The following is a 20,701-nucleotide window of genomic DNA, read 5'->3' on the forward strand; positions in this document are numbered from 1 at the left end:
CATGAAAGTGGTGTTTCGGTCTTTTATTTTCAATAACTGTACAAAACATTTTAATAACCTGTTTTTGCTTTGTCGTTGTGGAGAATTGTGTGTGGTTGATGAGAAAAAAATACTGGATCTGTTTTCTAATGTGTCTGGAACATAACAAAATGTGTGAAACTTAAAAGGATCTAAAAAAATCTGAATGCACTGATTTTTTTCCTCTAATACTTATTTTTAGCGCATGATATCACTCTGTCATCTGTAGAAATTTAATTACCTGCTCATAAATTATGAATTAATAATTCAGGACCGTTTTTATGCCCTGGACTGAGACAGAAAGCTATTGATCATGAATGTGTAATGAATATCTACAGAATGGTGATGAAAATGGGTAAGCAGAATAATTAATTGTTCTGCACATCAATGTGAATCGGCTTGACAGAGAAGACCCTGTATCACTATTATCGTCTCATCATCTTTCACTCTGCAGTCAGCAACAAGCACCTTTCATTAGCATGTTCGCAACCCTTGATCAAGATAGTGTGCCAAATGGTGAAGAATGATTTTATTAAGTCTGAACATGGCCCTAACCTCAAATTATGCCATTTTAACTGCAGCTAAGGTCTCCTCTCCTTAACATTCATGTATTAGAACTGTCTGCTCTCCGTCCGACTGCTTCAGACAGGCAGGAGTCATCCTTTATTTTTTTTTTTACCAAATGTTTTTTTCCAAGGTCAAAGCTTTCTGTCTGTATTGATACCCTGCTGTCTCTGAGAACAGTAAACAAACAGATGTTTGTCCTTGAGTCTCTCTTGACTAATGGCCCTATAATTCAATTTGTGAGTTAGTGACAAAACGTATAAGTGAAAGCACTGTAGCAGAGCTTTGGTCAGTGGTGTTCCTCGATGACCACTTCAGTGTGTGGACTGTGTTTGTGTGCAGTAACTGCCTCACACATTAATTGCCCAAACACATACACAGAGACTAAGCTCTTCACACCCTTCATGAGTTCCTTCCTGCATGTGTGAAATAAATAAATCCTCATTATTGCTTAGGGGTTTGCCAGGAGCAAGGCATACTTGCATGCACTTGGACTTTTGTGTACTCCCAGAGCAGTGCTGGCATTTAAATGGATGCATTAGACTTTGATGAGCCTTTCTGTCTTTTGAGCCTCCCCATGTAATGACTATTACATCACAGCCCCGTGAAATCTGCTCAGTCCTTAATGGACTTGTAGTTGACTTGGCTATGTATTATTTATAAAACTGTCAAATGATCCATCATTAAAAGGCCAGAGGTCTTTGAAAAGTTAACAGTGTTTGGGAAATGTGTCGCTATAAATGAGGAAGATTTAAAGCAAATTAAGAGAAACAATAGCGGTCACAAAAACAAACAAATAAAAAAAATCTTAATTGGAAATCTTGTTTACTATGTAACATAATGTCAGTCCTATTCTGCGAAATATACAATGTAATGTATGGTAAAACACCATCAATAACCCTGTTATTGTGGTTTTCATTCTCTGTAAAAGTTTATTAAATGCTATGGTTTCCTCATTGCCAGTAGAGTCTACTTTCATTATTTTGGGAAATGACATATTTCCATACATTTTTACTGTTATAAGAATATTTTCTTCGAATATCTGAGACAAAAATCTGTCACAGCTCAATAAGTGTGACAAGACGCTCATCATCATTTTTGCCCCGTTGATGCTGCAAATCCAATTTTTGTGTAAAGGGAATTCTAGCCTCCTGAAGATTGAACAAGCTGCCAGATAATAACGAGAGAAGAGATAATGTGTGATACTTCATCATTTGTGCCACGCTGATGTTGCAAATCCCATTTTCATTGAGCAAAACTGGGCTTCTTGAAGAATAAACAGGAGGAAAGATGATAACATGTAAATATGCTAAAGCCATAAGTTTCTGTAAGTACCTACGGCGAAAAATCAACTGGAAGTTTGCATTGGGAGGCTTAATGAAGTCATTTAACTGAGAGAACTGGAGGAGGGCAAAAAAAAAGAAAAGGAACATAGGCAGACCAGGAAAGAAAGCAGATTGTTGTATGAATGAATCCTTTTTTTAAGATTAGGTCAAATTTTATAAATAAATGGTCACAATTACATTTAGTCTAATGTGTTTGAATACAATTAAAAGTTGAGGATAAAAGTGAATCATAGTGGAAATGGCTTGATGTGTGGATGGCTTTTCCTCACAGTTATCCTGTGAGTGAGTGTGTGCTATTGATGGATACACACTGCCTCCCTTTGGTAACGGCTGGTGTAAAGTGGGAGAGATGAGTGTGCACTTTGTTAGTCCACACTTCACCCAAATAACATTATGCTAAGATTATTGTTTTTCTTTTATTGCTTCTGTAATGTAAGAATTCAATAGCAAACCAGTTTGCATTTTAATGTTTGGCTTCAAACATTGTGGGCTGGAGAAACTGCTATAAGATCATTTTGCTTTTTTCATGAATATAATAGAAAACCCTCGGTATTGCTGTCAGCATCTGTCAGTGTGGTCTCTCTTACTATCTACTTATGTACACATTTTTGCTCTCCCTATTTTCTTGCTTATATTAATCTGTCTGCAGGGTTGCAAAGTTTCTTGGTTGTGTAACGCATAGATGTTGTAGTTATGAGTTAAGTACTTCTGCCCGATCACACACTCTGTCTCAACACACGACAAATCTGTAATCATTGGCAATCCAGAAGTATATGTACATGTACACACACAGATAGGCTTTACATGTGAATATGTATGCTCATGTTGTATCTGTAGACATAAACAATGACATGACAGCATTGATAGTACAAGAGTTGTCGCCTTTCCCTGTGGAAAATGAGAAACAGTGCAACAAAGTGAGAGAGAGAGAGAAGCGCTTAATAGTGATGACTTCAACAGCAGGAAGCCACTGTTGATATCATGGACTGTAGAATATCGTATGAGGAGGCATTAGTGGTGGAGTATACTTCAGTTTGTTTCATCTACAGTCATAGATTCACCCTCTAAACATACCCTTCTGTTAATGCTGCACTCCAGGCTGAATAAGCCTGATAATGGAATCAAGCATTAAAGGCTCATTTTATAACAGTTGACCGTATGCTTTTAGGGTATATGCTTGAACTTTGATTGCAGAGTGTGAATTATAGTTGGAGGATTTGATGTTTGTGTTTCTTACTCACAATTTGGAATGTTCATTTGTTGTAATATTTGTTAATTCTTGTATTGAATGACCATTCAGAGGGTGATGGAAGGTTTTTACTAGTGTAAGCTTTGCTCCGTTTAGATCACAGATTGTGCTTTTATGGTTGCTGTGGGCTCAGGTGTCTGGCATGGCGGTCTGGTTTACTGACAACGGGACACAGCGAGCAGTATTTTTATGGTCGCAGCCCAGTGGGTGTTGAGAAGAGATAAATGTGCGGATGGATGATGTTCTCAGCTGCCTGTCAATTGACAGAATACTGCTTTCCAAAAGAAATTATGGGCTTTTAGGTGTGTCTGTGTACTGCACTTAAAGCAAATTTATCTGCTCTGTACAACGCTTGCTCAGCTCATAAATACATTTATTCTCACTCTTGGCAACTGTTACTCTGTTGTGTAGTTGACGTAGCAGAATATCAATGAAAAGATTAAATGCTTGATGTGATGCACACAGTTTCTCTTTGTGTCTTTGCCAGTTTCTCATCAGTCAGTCACTTTCTTGTTCTCTCACTGAGCAGTCTGTGGACCCAGCGGGTGTTTCAGGAAAGAAGATTAGGAAGTTAACCACATCTTTCATATCACAGTTCAGCGAAATCCCGGATTTTCGGTTACAGCAGCCTGGCTGACAGAAAAACCCTTGTTCCAAACACAAGGTTTACAGTCTCTGTTGCTATGGTAGCCGGTGCTCTTAACCTAACCTGGTATATGGCACATGAACTTAGCACCTGGTGTTAAAGAGCCCTTCCGGTGACAATCCTTTCTTTTTTTTCTTCTTCTTTTTTTTTTTTTAATCTTGTTCCTGTGGTGCATTTTATATGCTGGGAGATATACCATGAGAAAAGTAAGCTGTTTCACAGCTGAGCATTTCCATCTTAAAGCTGCAGAGAAACAATAACAGTCTCAAAAGCACAGCTTCAGACAGCCAGGGTTTCATATGTAACAGATTTAAGGAACCAATCCCATCAGCTTGTAGGGTGAGGCTTTCTGTATCATCTTTTCTCTTCAGAATTGGTTGTCTGTTCAGGCTCATTTGGTTTATCTTGTTGTCAATTATTATGTTTATAAATGTGAAGCATTGTACAGGCATTTATTATTTTTTATTTCCAATATGTGAATGGATTGTAATTGAGTGTTTTGATTGCCTGCAACAGCCTATGGGCTGTTTTCTATATTAAGGACTCTAGATGAGTTTTCCATGACAATCCAAAGAATGAGATGTTTTGTTTGCTTCTGAATGTCTTCCCTCAATGTCTATTTCCACTCTTCTCTTTGTCAACAGTGTGTAACGTTAGGTAATGTTAGTCACAGAATAACAATCTCTCATACACAGATTGCAACACAAACGCCACGTTTGCACAAAAGATAAAAATAAGTTTTGTCTAGTGAAGTGTCTCCGGCCAGACGAGAATGTGGCTGACTTTGGGTGAAAGCTTTGTCAACACTGGCTGGGCATTTGATTCATACTAATGAGACACTATATCAGTTGTCACATCAATGGTCTCCTGTTACAACACTTTGGGGGAACAAAGGCTTTACACTGTGTGAGTGAACGTGATGAATATTTTTGTTGTATCTCTTTCTAGTTTACTCGTCTCACAGCATATGCATATAGAGATCTGTGTAATTTGTCTGTGCTGGATGTTTGGCTGAAAATAAGGTTGTAGCTCTTTGAAAGGAGGCATCATTTGTGCTTAAACAATGTTTTTCTTATAAATTATTATTCTGACAAGTTAGAAGCTTTTAATATCTTTCCACCTTTACTCAAGCAGCAGGTGTAGTGCACTTCATAGTTTGTGAAAAAAGGCTCATCTATTACGCTGACTCTTGTTATACACTTACCTAGTGCACACAAATGAATCAAAACGTGGGGATGAATTATTTGAATCATGGGAATCTATTGTATTTTGTACATACGGAATAGTGCTTTGAGTGCACTAAAATCTGGCCATATATATATATATATATATATATATATATATATATATATATATATATATATATATATATATATTCACTCTCTCTGGCCACTCTTGGGCTCTGCATTAATGCCACTCAAAAGTAGAAAAGCAGAAAATCATGATCGGTGACGGTTTATCATTATGTGACACATTTCCTCCTCATACCAAGTCTCCCATTCCCAAGCACTTCCATTTCATAGCCTTCTTCCTCCAAGGTGGACAAATGTCCATGGTGCACCAAACCATTAAACCTGCTGTCTTGAGTCCCATCTGTTTTTAGGCATTCACGTCAATCACTATTCATTCTTCTAGGGCGTATTGATCTTTCAGTACCTATAGCTTATTGACCTATCCGCCCAGCAGCCCTCATTTGGGAGATCCAATCCCTTTTTTTTTTCTTCATGGACTTTCTCCAAGGATGTGATATCTTTTGAGGAATTTGCCATAAATGTCATACATAGTGGTAGATTTCCAAGACAGTGCATCTCCAATCACTCCTCTGCACTTTACCCACACTCGCTCATATTCAGCCATCACCCACCTACAGCGCCAGCCTTTTCCATTTCATACTTTTCTGCCTGTGTGTGTTTATGGCCCTATAAAGCTGGCACTGTGGGATGCGGAGACTCCGAGTCAGTGATGTGTGTCGGGAGAATATTGACCTGCTGGGACACAGAAAGAGAACGACATAGAGAATAGACAGTTGCTGCACTTTTAGAGATTAGTGAGCCTTCGCCTCATGATGTGCTTTGGGACCATTTCTCTTTAGCCTTGTGTTTTTTCCATAGATTGTAAATCATCAGCTCATGTCCATGAGATAGTTTATATTCTGTTATTTTGAAACAACCAAAAAGATCGATTTTTTATTTTTTTTGCAATTCTCCAATGTTTGTTTCACTACATAGTAAAATGCCCTCTCAGAAATTTGTGGATATATTCTCCGCATCCGTATTCTGCCGTTTGTGTAACGTTGCTGCAGCTGCCCCACAGTGATATGTCAAGGGCAGCAGTGTGTAAAACAGTATATGTGTGTGTGTGTGTAAAAATGTGTCTCTCTAGTAGCTCTGCTGGGAAGCATGAGAGCATCTGAAGTTTTTTAAATGGACATCTTTCCCCGGCAGACCAGTGTTAGTGCATATTTCGCCGCTCCTACTTGAACACTTTCTGGCATCTGAATATCACATAAGCAGTTTTTACTCAAAGCAGATTTTGTGCTTTTGTTTTAAATGTGGTGAATAGTACCCGTAGCAAATGATCACTGCATACCCTCTGCATTTGAGTATTATACAGAATATAATATTACAGAATAGTCCATATAATTTCTTGCTTTTCATTACCAGACTGTATCTGTTTTCTCACATTTCTTTCGCTCTTGCCATTACTGTCCTTTACTCCCTCTAATAAGTATCAGGAAAGTCATTATGAGGGAGTTAGATATTTGCTGTTAGACTCTATTTTGAAGTGATGAGATGTGCACGAACACGAAAAACTCAGGCTTTTATCAACTAGCATCCAGACTTTCAGTCTGCCCTCTTGGCTGAATAGCAGAAAACAGAGCAGACTACAATAGATAAAAGATATATTTCAGGCATATGGTTGCTTGTGATCTGCACAGCTACTCAGCATATCGTAATGTAGAGTAAACTCTTTATGCACTATTTCTTTAGATACTGGCAGACAGGATCGATCACAGGAAGTGTTTATGCAAAGTGTGTGTATGAATGAAAATTACTTGATGATAAGATTCCTTCCGTCCCTTGCTGTTTGCTTAGTAATCACTTTGGCCACAGTGAATGATAACAACATTTATTTGAGACACGCTTCAGTACAAACAAACAGTCACGCCAGGACAGCGTTTCAGTAGAAACAATTGCTCATCATCCTCACAGCTTGTCAAGTCAATTTGATTTTATTTATATAGCCAAATATCCATCCATGCAAGAATTTTCTGTACCTATTTTGGCCTAGTCCAGATGACATAAGACATTGTACACCCTGGATAGGTCACCAGTCCATCACTGGGATGCAAAGATGCTCACAATATGGCCAATTTAGGCCAATTTAGAAGCACAAGTTATGGATGTCTTTGGCATGTGGGAGGAAGCTAGAACCCTCAGGGAAAACCCACACAGGCATAAGGAGAAGATGCAAACTCCTCGTCCAGTATCACAAATTTGCCTCAATACGTACAGCATGTTACACCTCCTAACCTCAGAGCCTCATTTTGGATACTGAAAAACTCACCCAATTGACAGCAGAAAGTAACAAAAAGAACTTGAAAAGAACGAGAGAGTGTGATCCCTCTCAAAAGCAACAGACAAGCAATAGATGTTGTATGTGCAGAACGGAGAGTTAAGATAGCGAGAGACAAGACGACGTGTTGTAATCTTCTGAAGGATGAAGGTCTGATTCATTAATTAGCTGTTTAAACACTATTAGAGTGATGGCTATCAGGTTGAAATAAAAGACTAATATTGCTGAATGGGAAAGATGACAAAAATAGAGCATGAAGTTGATGCTTTTTAAAAGGAGGGGAACATTTGATGTATTTTGCCTTTGTCACATCATGAGCTCAGAGCATCACTGTTGGGCCAAGTAGTTCACATACATGTATTGGAGTAGAACAGTTAAGATGAACCAGCCATGCGCAGAAAATGTGCAAGTAGTGTAACCTCTCAGAACACAGCCATTACAACTTGCTTGCAAGTCACTTTCATTGTAAATAATGTGATGTACAATAAGTAATATTTGTTGTGTTTGAAGTTTGTGTTTATGTGTCTGTTTAATCAACTTAAGTTGTTTAAACAGAGAAAACTTCTAATCTGTAAACTTTGTGACTCGAAATTTCATTATATAATCATAGTTTCAATTATATATGCTCCAGTTTTACATTTCAAAGTTTTGTTTTGGCACTCTATCTTGATTACAAGTGTGGGTAGGCAGAAATGCAATCAACAGGAGGATCGGTCCCATTAAGCAGGGCAATAAAATGTAGATTTAGAAACATATATCTTTTTATTTTTCTTAGTCATCATGATAAATGGTAAATGCGATGAGAATATAAATGATGGATTCTAACCCGTTTGTATATCTCACAGAGTACCCAAGTGTGTATTCATGTGTTGATAAAAATTAAACTGATAGAGCGTGTTCAAATATAAGACTAATGTAAATCAATGCCACCCCCTAGTGGTGACATAGGGGCACTGCAAAGGACAACATTAAATACTGTCATTAATCATATGACCCGTACAGAACGTGAGTCACATGGCAAACCTGATTCTCTCCTTTGGACCTCAGAGTAGCATGTCTTTGTATCTCTGTGTTTGAAAACAATATTTTTATGTTAAAATGATTAAGAATTAAAAATTATTTTCGAGAGAATTCAAGATGTATTTTCCTATGATAGTACTGCAGCAGTAATAAGAAAGAAATTGCACAATATACCCACTTTGTATACATGGAAATGTAATCAGTAAAAATTTTAAAATATATAACTGACTTTTACTTTCGAAATCCTCTTTGATATGATTATTCAATTTTCCATGGGCAACTATTCAGTACCTATTTTTTTGCAGTCTTTGTAATAGGTACTGCCATTTGACCAGTGATATCAGCTGAAGAAGGTCAACTGCTGGACTAGGCTTTTAATGCAACCCTATTGTTTTTCCATCTACCTTACTTTTGTTTGTTCTCTTTTTAATATTAGCTCACAGTGTTTCTCTGTGTTTCATTTCTTTCTCAATAGGGACCAGTGACCCATATGTGAAGTTTAAGATTGCAGGGAAGGAGGTGTTCAGGAGCAAAACCATCCATAAGAACCTCAACCCAGTGTGGGACGAGAGAGTCAGCCTTCTAGTGGAAACCCTGAGGGACCCGCTGTATGTCAAGGTACAGGTGACAAATTCTACATTTCAAATGTCATCCTATTCCATGGTAATATTCTGTTTTATTTTGCACTGTCTCAAAGGATATAAACTCTCTGTGCAACCTTCTGTTTGATGAAGATTATGACAAGTCAATGTGAAAATAATGTCAAACAACACCAGCAATGTGTTTTTGAGGGTCTTGTGCTGACACCTGCTCTTTATTGTCTCTTTGTAGGTCTTTGACTATGACTTTGGACTTCAGGATGATTTCATGGGCTCAGCATACCTCCATCTGGAGTCACTGGAACATCAGAGGTCTCTTTGTCTGTTTTGAATCCCATTTTTAAAAAAAAATTTATGCTTCCTTCTTTTCTTTCAACCGGCACCTAGCACACCAGTCTCCGGCACCAGTTTCTTACTCTCCTATTAACTGAACTGCTCTATGACTCTACTGAATGTAATTGAAGTACTAAATTGGTAGCTGCATTCTCTCAGTAATGAGTATGTTCAGAAAAACTGATGTGTCAAGATTCAACAAATAGTGAGACATGCAACTCCTTGCAAGCAGCTTTCATGCTGGCTTGTGACGATGCAGTCATTTGAATCAAATATAAGCTTTGGCCTCCCTCTAGTGGTGATTCTTTGTAATTCTCTTCTTGACCTTAACAGTTAAATTGCATAGAGACGTACATAGTTCAATTACCAAGATTCATTCAAGCATTTACTGTGATGTTAGTCACGCAATAGTGTTTTTGTGTGTCACGTTCTTTAGTGGAAATATTTCAAATTTAAAGGCCTTGCACACATATGCACGTGATTTATATCTTCCTGGCTTGTTTCACCTCTAGTCAGGTTAAGGGTGGATGAAGCAAAGCTTGTCATAGACCTTTTTAACAGCACGCAGTGAGTGTGACACTTGGCCAGCATGCACAATAGACCATTTTCAGAGGGGGCATTTTGACATGCCATAGCAGGAGGTGCTAGCACAAGTGTGTAACTGATAACATTAAAAACAAAGGCATCCCATTCAGATGAGCCAACTCCATGGCCTTTGTATTTTGCATGCTGGCTCACTGATATCGCTTTACACGACACTTGATGGAGCAGAGCCATTATTAACAGAACTGGTTTGATCAGTGTTTTTCCTCTTCTCTATGACAAATGAAATTGTCTACCATGGAAAAATGTCTTTACCACGAAAGATCTAAATGGAATCCAGCCGTCTTTCATTGTATTACTTATACCTGTGCTATTCCTATTGTGACAGGTCAGAATGACTTCCTGGGATGCATTTTCTTCTCTCAAAATTCAGTATTCATTTGTGGAATCCTTGCACTGTGTGGATATAAATTTGCACTACTCATGTAATCACAGTCCAACTTTGTATGTGAAGATGGTTTACTTTGCCTCCCTGTAGGACACTGGATGTGACACTGGACCTGAAGGACCCACAGTACCCTGAACATAACCTGGGCAGCCTGGAACTAGCTGTGACTCTGTCGCCGAAGGAGGGAGACATGAGGGATGCTGTAAGAAATCTATATGAACTTTCTGTGAGATTATCCATTCACCTCTCTCTTTACTGTCCATACTACATATCCTCCTTATTTTGGGGAGTCGTTCTTCTGTATTTTGCTTGCTTGATTCACCAAAATAAGGAATGGTATGTCTAATATACTGTAGCCAAATCCAGAAAAAATCTAAATACTCAAGTTACTGAATCACAAATCAATACAATACGATTAAATAAGTTTACTAACATTGATAAAGTTCATCAAGAGTGTTATTTGTGGGGAAACTATGTCTTCATACATCAGAAGATCAGGCAAACTGTGTGGAACTGGAATGTGCTGGCTTCGTTCAGCCTCAGTTACTGGAAACTCTTCAACTCAGCAAATACATATGCATAAACACAAGTGTAATTAATATGTTGTGTGGAAAAGTTACATGTTCAAAGAGCACTGGATCTTCTTCCTAATTATGTTGGCTTGTGCCTCTGCGGACATGCTCGATGTTTCAGAATTGCATTTATTTCTGTTCAATTATTTGTTTGGTTAATTGGACCCCTGCATGCTTGATTCAGAACAAGGCAGAGTCATGGGGGAAATATTTTATTCCTTTTGATCTGATGTCTTAATTCTGCTGCTTATTTAGTACTGTAGTTCAGAGAGTTCACAATTGACAGAACAAATAAATTCTATTTAGGTTAAGCATCATTTTGGATTTTTCCAACTGTGAAGAAAATGAGTACAAGGTTATACTAGCACATTCTCTTTGTTGCCATCTACTGGTATGGAAGGAGAAGATAATATATGGATCTTAAATACACTTTTTAAAAAATAATCTTGTGTTAAACTGCTAATAATCCAGTGGTTTTAGGTGTTATACAGTATCAACAATGTTTTTGTATATGAATATCTGTTTCATATACTATTGTTTTCAAATTTAAGAGTGTGGGGATGACATGAGGGAATCTTGTATATTCCTTTACGCACTTGTAAATAGTCCTCACATTCCTATTTGAAAGTTTTCATTGATGCTTGCATTTACAACACAGATATGCCATGTTTTTGTCAAAACTTAAACAAGGCCAAATTTTGAGACAAACGCAAAACAACGTTCCTTATTCTTTATGCCTTGACAGTATTGTATTTTGTGTAGAGTAAAATGCAATGCTAATCTGTTTTTCAAGGTCAGTCTCCATTTTTGGACCCAGACAAGTAAAAGCCAAGTAGGTTAAATAAGTAAGCAGCGGTAAACTTTAATTTTTGTCTTTTTTGGAGGGGTCTAGGATGGAAATAGGTAGGTGAAAGTATCAAGTGTGCAAGACACAAACTGGAGCTATTGTATACAGCGTACATACATCTGTGTGTATGTGTCTGTCTATGCATGTCTGCATATATAAACACCATATGACTAGTAAAAGCGCTTATACACTCCCTGCTTCCTTAACTTGCATGATGATAACTGTCCCACTTGCTCTATTTAACCCCCCCTGCACCAGGCCAGGGCTAACATCTGACCTTCATACACTTCATCCCCTTTAACCTCTGGTCCTTCAGCTCTAAGGGGAGACACTAGGTGGGCGCTCTGTAACCGCTTTGTCTCATTTACAGACCATGCTTTTGAGAAGGAACTGGAAACGATCTAGTAAGGTAAACTAAAACAGCATGTAACTCCCCAAACTTCCAACTGTACTGTAACCCCACTACCGACCGCACTGCACCTCACCTATCCTTCTTCACTGGTGTCCTGGTACATGGATGGAGTCTCCCTGGCCCTTTCCCTTCCTCCCTCCTTTTCCTCCTTCCACAGTGGTATTTGCCGTTTATTTTTCTTTGACAGTTATTTAGTTCTCATTGTCACCAGCTTATTTTCCGCAAGCTGCAATATGCTACCTGACATTTGCGTCACCCGATGAGATGTGAGCTCTTATTTTGGAATGCAAGTGCAACTGAGCCTAAATGTTAACCATATTGAGATGTGTGAAGGCAAATCATAAGCTGTATATACATCAAGGGTGGAAGTAATAAGTGATTTACTTGTTTAATTTCACTCTTTGGATTGGTGACTTTCTAGCTACTCAATTGAGGTTTTTGCATAATTACACCAGACTTTGTATTTGTATTCAACTTTGTGCTTTTCAGCTGTCCAAATTATCCAGTGCTTTTACTCAACTTGAACTCTAGGTTTATTATCTTCATCTTTCTTCCACCTTTGATCTGCACAGTGTATTGCAGCTACTCTGTGAGAAAATAAAGCAACTGATATATATTTAGGGGTTTTAAAGGAGTCCTGTAATGCAATTCAGTTGTAAAATCTGAACGTTTGCTGATTTTTTGACTTTGTTGACTGATTATAGGACCCTCTTAGACCCCTTTACATCTAGTAGAAACCTTTGATTGTCATATTATTTTTGAGTTTCCATCTTGCTATGCGTAAGACACTGCTATCGTTTCATTTCATTTTTTGTGATTCTTGTTGGCCGTCAGGTTGAACTGGAAGCATGCTGGTCGAGGTTCTGCTTCTTCTTACTGACATGCATGAAGCACTTTCTCAGCCAAATTCTGAAATAGTAGTATCAGGGATGATTTTGCACTCAAAGTTGGGTTCATTTCACAGCTTTGTTTGCTTATGTTTCTATATAGGTATTTTGTCACTGACAGGAAAACAGACTGTACCTGGAAACTCAGTTTTACTTTTACTCTGTCTCCTGAATTGCACCTATTGTCACTGAGTGTTTCCTTAACTAACAGTAAAAAGTTTGATACCGCCAAGAGACATACATTTGAAGTGTGCTTGGTTGGAGCTGGGCAGACGTCCTGCTGTATCGTGCTTCCCCAAACCAATCTTTTGAAGCTGCCAAACTGGGCCACCCTGCCTGTGACTCGGGAATTAGCTCAAACACCGACTAAGTAGTTACTGTGCTACCCCACCAAAAAAAAGGCACTGCTCCTGATTGCCTCCCTGCCTCTGTGCTCGACGGCATACAGTGCACGGTTATTTTTACACAACCACTCCTTTTTAATGAAACATATATGAGTGTTAAACCTACTGTAGAAGATACCAACTTTTCAAGAAGTAGTTTGAGACAATAATTACGAGCTAGAGGAATATTAAATCCAGGTCTCTGACTTTACCACTGGGCAAAATTCTTATTTTGGCACAAATGTTTTCTTCTTCCAAAAAAGTTGACAGAAGTTGAACCATTTGCAAGGCAGTATTAGCTCTTAAACTGCATGTTAGCATCTCTTATGAGACTTTCAGCCTCTGAACTTCTTTGTGCATGATCTCTATCCTGCTGTGTTCTGGCAGTGGGATACGGATTCCCAATCCAAATAGTCCATGGTTTTCTGTAGCAAGAAATATGTGGCAACAATAACAAGGAAAGAAGGGAAAAGGATTGTGCTCCAGTAGGACATAACAGTGACCTCTCGTCATTAGTATACAGTGTGTTCGTAGCAAGTGAACAGCAGAAATGAAAGATGTGGGAGTTGCTGTATGGGAGGTTGGCTTTATTGCAGGGAGCTATTCGCATTGTTTAATGTCTGGAGAATGGAAATTAAGAGGCTCCGTCTCCAGATCAAAGGCCTGTGCTTGCGAGGCAGGGTTTGTTCAGAGTTTAATGAAATTCACCCGCAAAACAAAAGCTATGCTAATAAATTCTCCCTAACGAGGAAGGAGGAGAGAGAACGGCAGAGGGAGAGAGAGGGAGAGAGAGAAGGTGAAGAGGGGGATGTATTTGTTTGACAAATAAATACCATGCTCTTTGTTTAGGTGAAGGATACTGACATGATTCAAAGAGAGGTTAAATAGGCCTGTAAGTGCTGAGAAAACTGTTGAAGGAAAAACAGGCAACTTATAATATGGAGAATGATCAATCTGAATTTGCAGAGCTGTCAACTTACAGTACAACCAGATGGAATAACAAATGTACAGAAGCACGCTGCAAATCAGTGGTTGCCTGTTTTGGAGAAAACAGGCTACAAATCACTTTTCTTTTATTTATATATATATTTTTTGTTATATTTTGAATTTGTACAATAAACAGACTGAAGATATACATTCCTGTGCAGACTATAAGCAATTTTCTCAACATTAGATTCTCAGGAAACACTGAAAGGATGGAAAGAAGTTACAGTAAATGTTCTGTCTACTCAAATGTGGATTCTACCAGAAGTCTTGCTGCATGCCAGACTTCCCAAAAGATTGTTCAGGATTTTAGACTTACAATGATTGAATAAGTTGTTGGTAATTTATAGTGATGTCCTCATTTGTCAGGTGATCTTACACCTCGGAAGTAAAGGATCTCATTTGTGTTTGTGTTTTAGTGTTATTTTGTGTGTTTTGCCTGCTACTGTCTGTGTTGTCTCAGTTTATTTGATATGGTTATTTTCCTGTGGACGAAGTGCGAAGTGTGCACGAGCCATAATTCTATCTTGGGGCTAATTAATGCCTACTGTATGCGTTTATTCTGTGGATGTTTCTGTACGTATGTATAAATGCACGCATTTGTGTAAATGTTTCTCTAAATGTGTGTGTGTGTGTGTGTGTGTGTGTGTGTGTGCGCCTGCTGCAGTATCAGAGTATGCGTCTGTCAGATGTGCACAGAAAAGCCCAGCTGTGGCGAGGTATAGTCAGCATCAGTCTGATAGAAGGTCGTGGCCTGCAGCCGATGGACGCCAACGGCCTCAGTGACCCTTATGTCAAATTCAGAATGGGTCACCAGAAGTACAAGAGCAAGGTAAACACACTCCTGTTTAATTATGTTGTCTTCATTCGACTTTTATCACCATGTAAATATGAATAAGCCTCTTTGTGGCCCTGGGATCAAATACAAAGGGAACCTTTTTTTTACATTTTATAATTTCCATATTTCCAGCACACAGTGGAACTACTGTGACTCAGTTATATGTTTCTGATTGTGGATGTTATTCACATTCAGATGTTGTTCAGTAGAAGAACGTATTAAACATTCCAGAGTACATCAACAAGCATGTTGGTAGATGGTATGTTTTTGCACTAAGAAAATTATTTCTTTTGTTCTTGTTGCTACAATATACCTCTTCTGAATATTTCTAATCATCCACACACTTCCATTTTTTTAACTTAGTTTGCTCTTTTACTCTTTTTTGACTTATGCATACAGCAAGAAATGAGTGTACCAGAGTGTCACCTTGTTGTGTGTTTTTCTACTATCTTATAAAATTATTTAATCTCTTTTGAATCAAATATTCTGTATACTGTCCATATTTTACTAGCTATATCAGATTACATTTAAAGTTTATCACAAATACATACCTTGTGTAAACATTTCAGACACTTGGACAAATGAGACATTTCCTTTTGTGGTTTATTCAGACAATTCCCAAAACGCTAAACCCGCAGTGGAGAGAACAGTTTGATTTCCACCTGTATGAGGAGCAAGGAGGCTACGTGGACATCACAGTCTGGGACAAAGATGCTGGAAAGAAGGATGACTTTATGGGAAGGTACAGTGGTCTTCACCAGTCATGTAGTTACCTCAGTCTGTTGTTTGATTTTGCAAGCTGAACAGGTGTAACTTACCGAAATTACATATAGCTTTGGCTTTTGTTACTTACACAGAAACAGGTCGCACAATGTCAGTATTTGCAATTGTTTCAGTTTAAATTGACCTTGCATTTCATTTGTATGGATTTCCTCATTTTTGCCCACTCTACAGCATAGATTATAGCAGTGTATAGCCATGTCATCCAGATTTACATACTCTGCTATTTCCTAGTGAAAATGAGAGTTTCCTAGTTTTTCATCAGGTTAGAGGCACTTGAGCATGGCTTTGCTTTAAACCCCTTTGATCCAAGTCCAATAATTACTATTGGCCTATGTTGATATTAACTGTAGCTATATTAAGAGCATGTCAGAAAATCAATGCAGTTCAAAGAAGATGCTCTCAAGTGCATGCTGAAAGGTATTAATTGTGTCAGCTTTGGCTGACTTGTCTTCAGTTGCTTATATCCTACACACATAATGCTCAGTATGTGTTTACTATTATTAGACTGTTGCTAATGCTGTGTTCCAGCGCAGTGTGTAATGTGTAATGTGTTTTTGATGATATGATAACACAGAAACAGAGGCGGCACTTTATTTCCAAGAGAGAATTGGAGATTTTTTTCTGTATGATTTCTTTGTGAACTTTGACATTGTATCTGTGGAGATTCTAGGTCATCCAGGTAAACCCAAGTGCTTCAGTAGAAGGCAACTGGACATTTCACCTCTTGTCAGAAGTCTTTAGGACCAAAAGAAATCCAGTTGCCCTCTACTGATTTTATCGATTCCCTATGGTTATTATTACTCGACAGACAATTTTCCTGCAAATGCCAGCTCCCAAAATGGCTGCACTAAATTTCGTTAAGTTCAGTCTGTACAGTTGATTTTATCTTGCATAGCGTCTGTTTCAGCACAAATGCACAGTACTGTGTAATTTTGCTTCTGTTTTTTCATGCTTTACTTTAGGTGTACCATCGACTTGTCGCTTCTCAGTAAAGAGCACACGCACAAGTTGGACCTGCCACTGGAAGAAGGCGAAGGTGTGCTGGTGCTGCTAGTTACACTCACTGCTTCCGCCGCTGTTTCCATCTCAGACCTGTCAGTCAACATGCTGGATGACCCTCACGAGAGACACCAAATCACACAGAGATATGTAAGTTAGTTTTAAAGTAAGATTTTGACCATTTACCTGCTGCTGTGGCTTCTTTTTTGTATTGATGGCTGTGTGTGTGTGTGTGTGTGTGTGTGTGTGTGTGTGTGTGTGTGTGTGTGTGTGTGTGTGTGTGTGTGTGTGTGTGTGTGTGTGTGTGTGTGTGTGTGTGTGTGTGTGTGTTGACATGTCCAAGTTGCAAAGACAAAGAATAGTATTGTTTCTCTTTTGTCATGAGTCAGATTGATGTGTCAAACAACAACTCCCTCGCACATTTACAGGCAGATTTCTCATTGTTATATAGCCCCAATTTATTCACATTTCATGAAGACTTTTACTTATTCATCAAAAACAGTCTCTCTGTTGAGATTTGCCGGTGTGGTTTAAAGTTGGAAGATGTGGCCAGCAGACACAACATAGTGAAATGAATGTGAAATGAACACGGGTTGAGAAATCACAAATCTCTTAAAGGAAGATCTGTTTGGATTAACTGTTTGGAAAGTACATATGGTCACAATGCTTTTTTGCTTTTGTTGTAATGATTCATGCAGCAGGTACCATGTAGTGGTACCTTAGCAGCAACCTGCAGGGATTTGTGTGTTTTGCATTTTTAATGAATACACTTAGCCTCAGTCTTTTGAGTGTAAAATGCCTCAGCTTGGTCACCATTTGCTATGAAGCTTGCTTAGTTTGAAATTAGTATTAGAGAGAGGGAGAGAAGAAAGGAGAAAGGCAGAGAGACCTAAGGCCCCATCTGCTGGAGGAGGCCCCCCCACCCAACACAATGGTTTCAGGTCTTTGTCTTAGCCTTGTTAACCCTTCACACCCTGTCATCTTCACTTCTTTCTACAAAAACACTCACAGAACTCACAGAGGTTTCAATAGATTTCATTTACTGACAGCCAAGACATGGAACTCTATTCTGTGCAGCAGCATAATTCTGTGTGGTGTTGACTCTTAATGCTGCAGACATAGTTCCTTGCAGCCATGACTAACAAGATGTTTGTTCATATAATGTTCTTCGTTTATTATACGGCTTAACAAAAAAGTTATTTTTATTTCTAGACCTGTTGTATTTAAACGGCCAGTAGGGTGGATGGTACATAAGTCAGTGCATCACTTAGTTATATGTGCTTGTAAAAGTGTAGGTTAACTGTATGTGAATGTTCGTATAGATGGAGTTTGTGGGATTATAGGATATGTTCGGATTTCAGTGACTGGTTCTTCCCAGCTCGAGTATGTTTGCCTCCTTCAATGTGCGCGCAAGCTCCAGTGGCTGAACATCGGTGCCACGACCTACATAACCGTGGCGGTGCCTTATTGGCTAGCCACAGGAGGTCGACCGCTCTGCTCCGCGCTGCAGGAACCAGCCAGAATCAGAGGGGGGAGCTCTAGGACTGAGACACAAGTACACTATGCCTCTCCTGACTGTCACAAAATAAGGGCGGGGAGAGCGAGTGCATGTGTGTGCGTTTGAGTGAATGTGTGTAATAGGGGGCGAGAAGTAAAGGGTGAGGGTTGCATCGGGAAGGGAAGGCGTGTAAAATGAAAAGAAAAAGCTATTTCACCTCTCTCACAACTTGTGCAGACCCCGTTTTTCTGCTCGGCTGAAGGCGACACATTTTGCTTCCTTCACCTACCTCTTTTCCTGCCTCCTTCTCTCCGCTGCACTCCCCATTTCTGTCCCGCTTTCCCAGCAACCTCGGTTCTTTGTCTGTCGCCACTGTGGCCCTCCTGTTAGATGAAGGGATGGAGAGATAGAGGGTGGAGGAAGGTGGGGGGTTGCAGATGGAGGGGCACAGTGAGGTCGGTTGGAGACTTGAATGGTCTATGCCTATTAACATATTCCTTTTCCTCAGACTGGCAGTCTTTCAGTTGGAGAATTTAATAAAGATGTATCTTATCAAAGAGCACTGGTAGGACCAAGTACCACATCTAATGCATAACAGTGCTGCTCAAAGCCTGCTAATCTGCCCAGTATGTGGATGTGTAGGTGTATGTGTAGGCACATTTTTACTGACTGATATTATCAGCTTGAAATCAGTCCAACACAAAGCATCCACTACAGCTAATCACAAACAAGCACGCACATACAGGCACATGCAAAAACAGTGTCTACCTTTGTCAGCCATCTAATAAAATGGTAGCGGTTGGTGGAGCAATACAGGTGCTGTGCTGTCATCATCACAGCTTTAAAGAGCAGATGCCTTCACAAGCGACGATGAAGCAGAGAAGACAATTGAAATCCTCTGCTTGTCCCACCCTTCAACAGTGTGGCCCACTCTGCTCATCATGAAAACACACACAGAGTTACTTTAAGGCAGTGTGTAGTAATGGATTGCATGCATGAATTAAAAAGACACACCTACATGCATGCAGCCTAAGTTTCAAAATCTGAATTTCTAAGAAGACATTGCTGTCTTTATTTTACATAATTATCAGTCCTAGCAATGTCTGTGTCACTTTGTCACACACAAACACCACAACTATACACACATCACGCCGCAAGTGGTCACAATGAGGTCACTGTGCTGAATTTGGCAGGTGTTATTTTTCCCATTTCAATCTGTGGCCATTGATGAAAACCAACAACAGACACCTGAGTGCTGGGATCTGCTGCTAGCACTGAGCTCATTAATGTCTACCTCATTCTGCGTTGCTGTTCTGCATTGTGATGGCTTTCTGTGTGCGTACACTGCGTGTGTTGGTGTCTGCCTGGTCTCTGTGTGTGCCTATGTACACTTGATTCTCCCGCATATGTGCACGTGAGTGAGTACACAATATTTTCCACTGCAAACTGCTTTGAATGCAACTTACAGCAGGGATATATGCAACATGGTGCAATAGAGTCACTTAGAGACAACTGCCTTAGATGTTCTATTGCTCACTGTAACCTTTCCTTCATCCCTAATTACTGTTTCCCAGAAGTAGAGAGGGGGACGTAGGGAGAGAGAGAGAGAAGGAGAGGAAGAGATTTATGCATTATGATGGCAAAGGAGCACACACACTAATGGCTCTTAATGGGCCTGAGGTGGCCACAAGATGGCTGGATGAGCGAAGGAGGACGTGGTGACCTCCGCTGAAGTGGTGGCACTTCAACACCCACCCCTGTGTGCTGTACTGCACACACACACACCTGCAGTACCTCTCCCACCCACTCCGGTGCACTGCTCTAAGGTGAAGCAAAAGGACTGAAGTTGGACAGGAAGTGAGATGAGGGGCTGCACTAAAGTGTGAGGTGAGCAAAGAGCAACTCTAACAGAGACTCTTGACAGAGAAAGATCCAAAGTTGATGAGTGGGAATCGGAGGAGGATGAGGAAATTGTTAGCATTTAGTTTGTGTTTGAGCGTTCACAGTCATTTGATCAAATATCCCCTAAACAAAAGGGCTGCTGGGCAGATGCTTAGTGTGTCTGTGTGAAATGTCATGCAGCGGTGATGAAAGGTGACGAGCTGCAAAGATGACAGCGAGTCATAGGCCTATGCCACCACTGATTCATTTGTGTG

At 39.5% G+C, this 20,701-nt stretch overlaps 1 protein-coding gene across 6 annotated transcripts in view; it reads left to right on the forward strand.

The window, feature by feature from the left end:
• Positions 1–20,701, forward strand: part of mctp1a (multiple C2 domains, transmembrane 1a) — a 150,775-nt gene that overhangs the window by 66,026 nt on the left and 64,048 nt on the right. For 4 of the 6 annotated variants that reach the window (XM_023273717.3, XM_023273719.3, XM_035949709.2 and 1 more), the window contains exons 3-9: positions 8,895–9,037; positions 9,251–9,330; positions 10,433–10,544; positions 12,132–12,170; positions 15,095–15,259; positions 15,877–16,007; positions 17,011–17,197. In XM_023273717.3, coding sequence (XP_023129485.1) covers positions 8,895–9,037; positions 9,251–9,330; positions 10,433–10,544; positions 12,132–12,170; positions 15,095–15,259; positions 15,877–16,007; positions 17,011–17,197 — 857 coding nt within the window. The remainder of the gene's footprint in view (positions 1–8,894; positions 9,038–9,250; positions 9,331–10,432; positions 10,545–12,131; positions 12,171–15,094; positions 15,260–15,876; positions 16,008–17,010; positions 17,198–20,701) is intronic. The other 2 variants (XM_023273718.3, XM_035949708.2) reach the window with 1 other exon arrangement.

This window comes from Amphiprion ocellaris, chromosome 6 (assembly GCF_022539595.1).
Source record: "Amphiprion ocellaris isolate individual 3 ecotype Okinawa chromosome 6, ASM2253959v1, whole genome shotgun sequence".
NCBI lineage: Eukaryota > Metazoa > Chordata > Actinopteri > Pomacentridae > Amphiprion > Amphiprion ocellaris.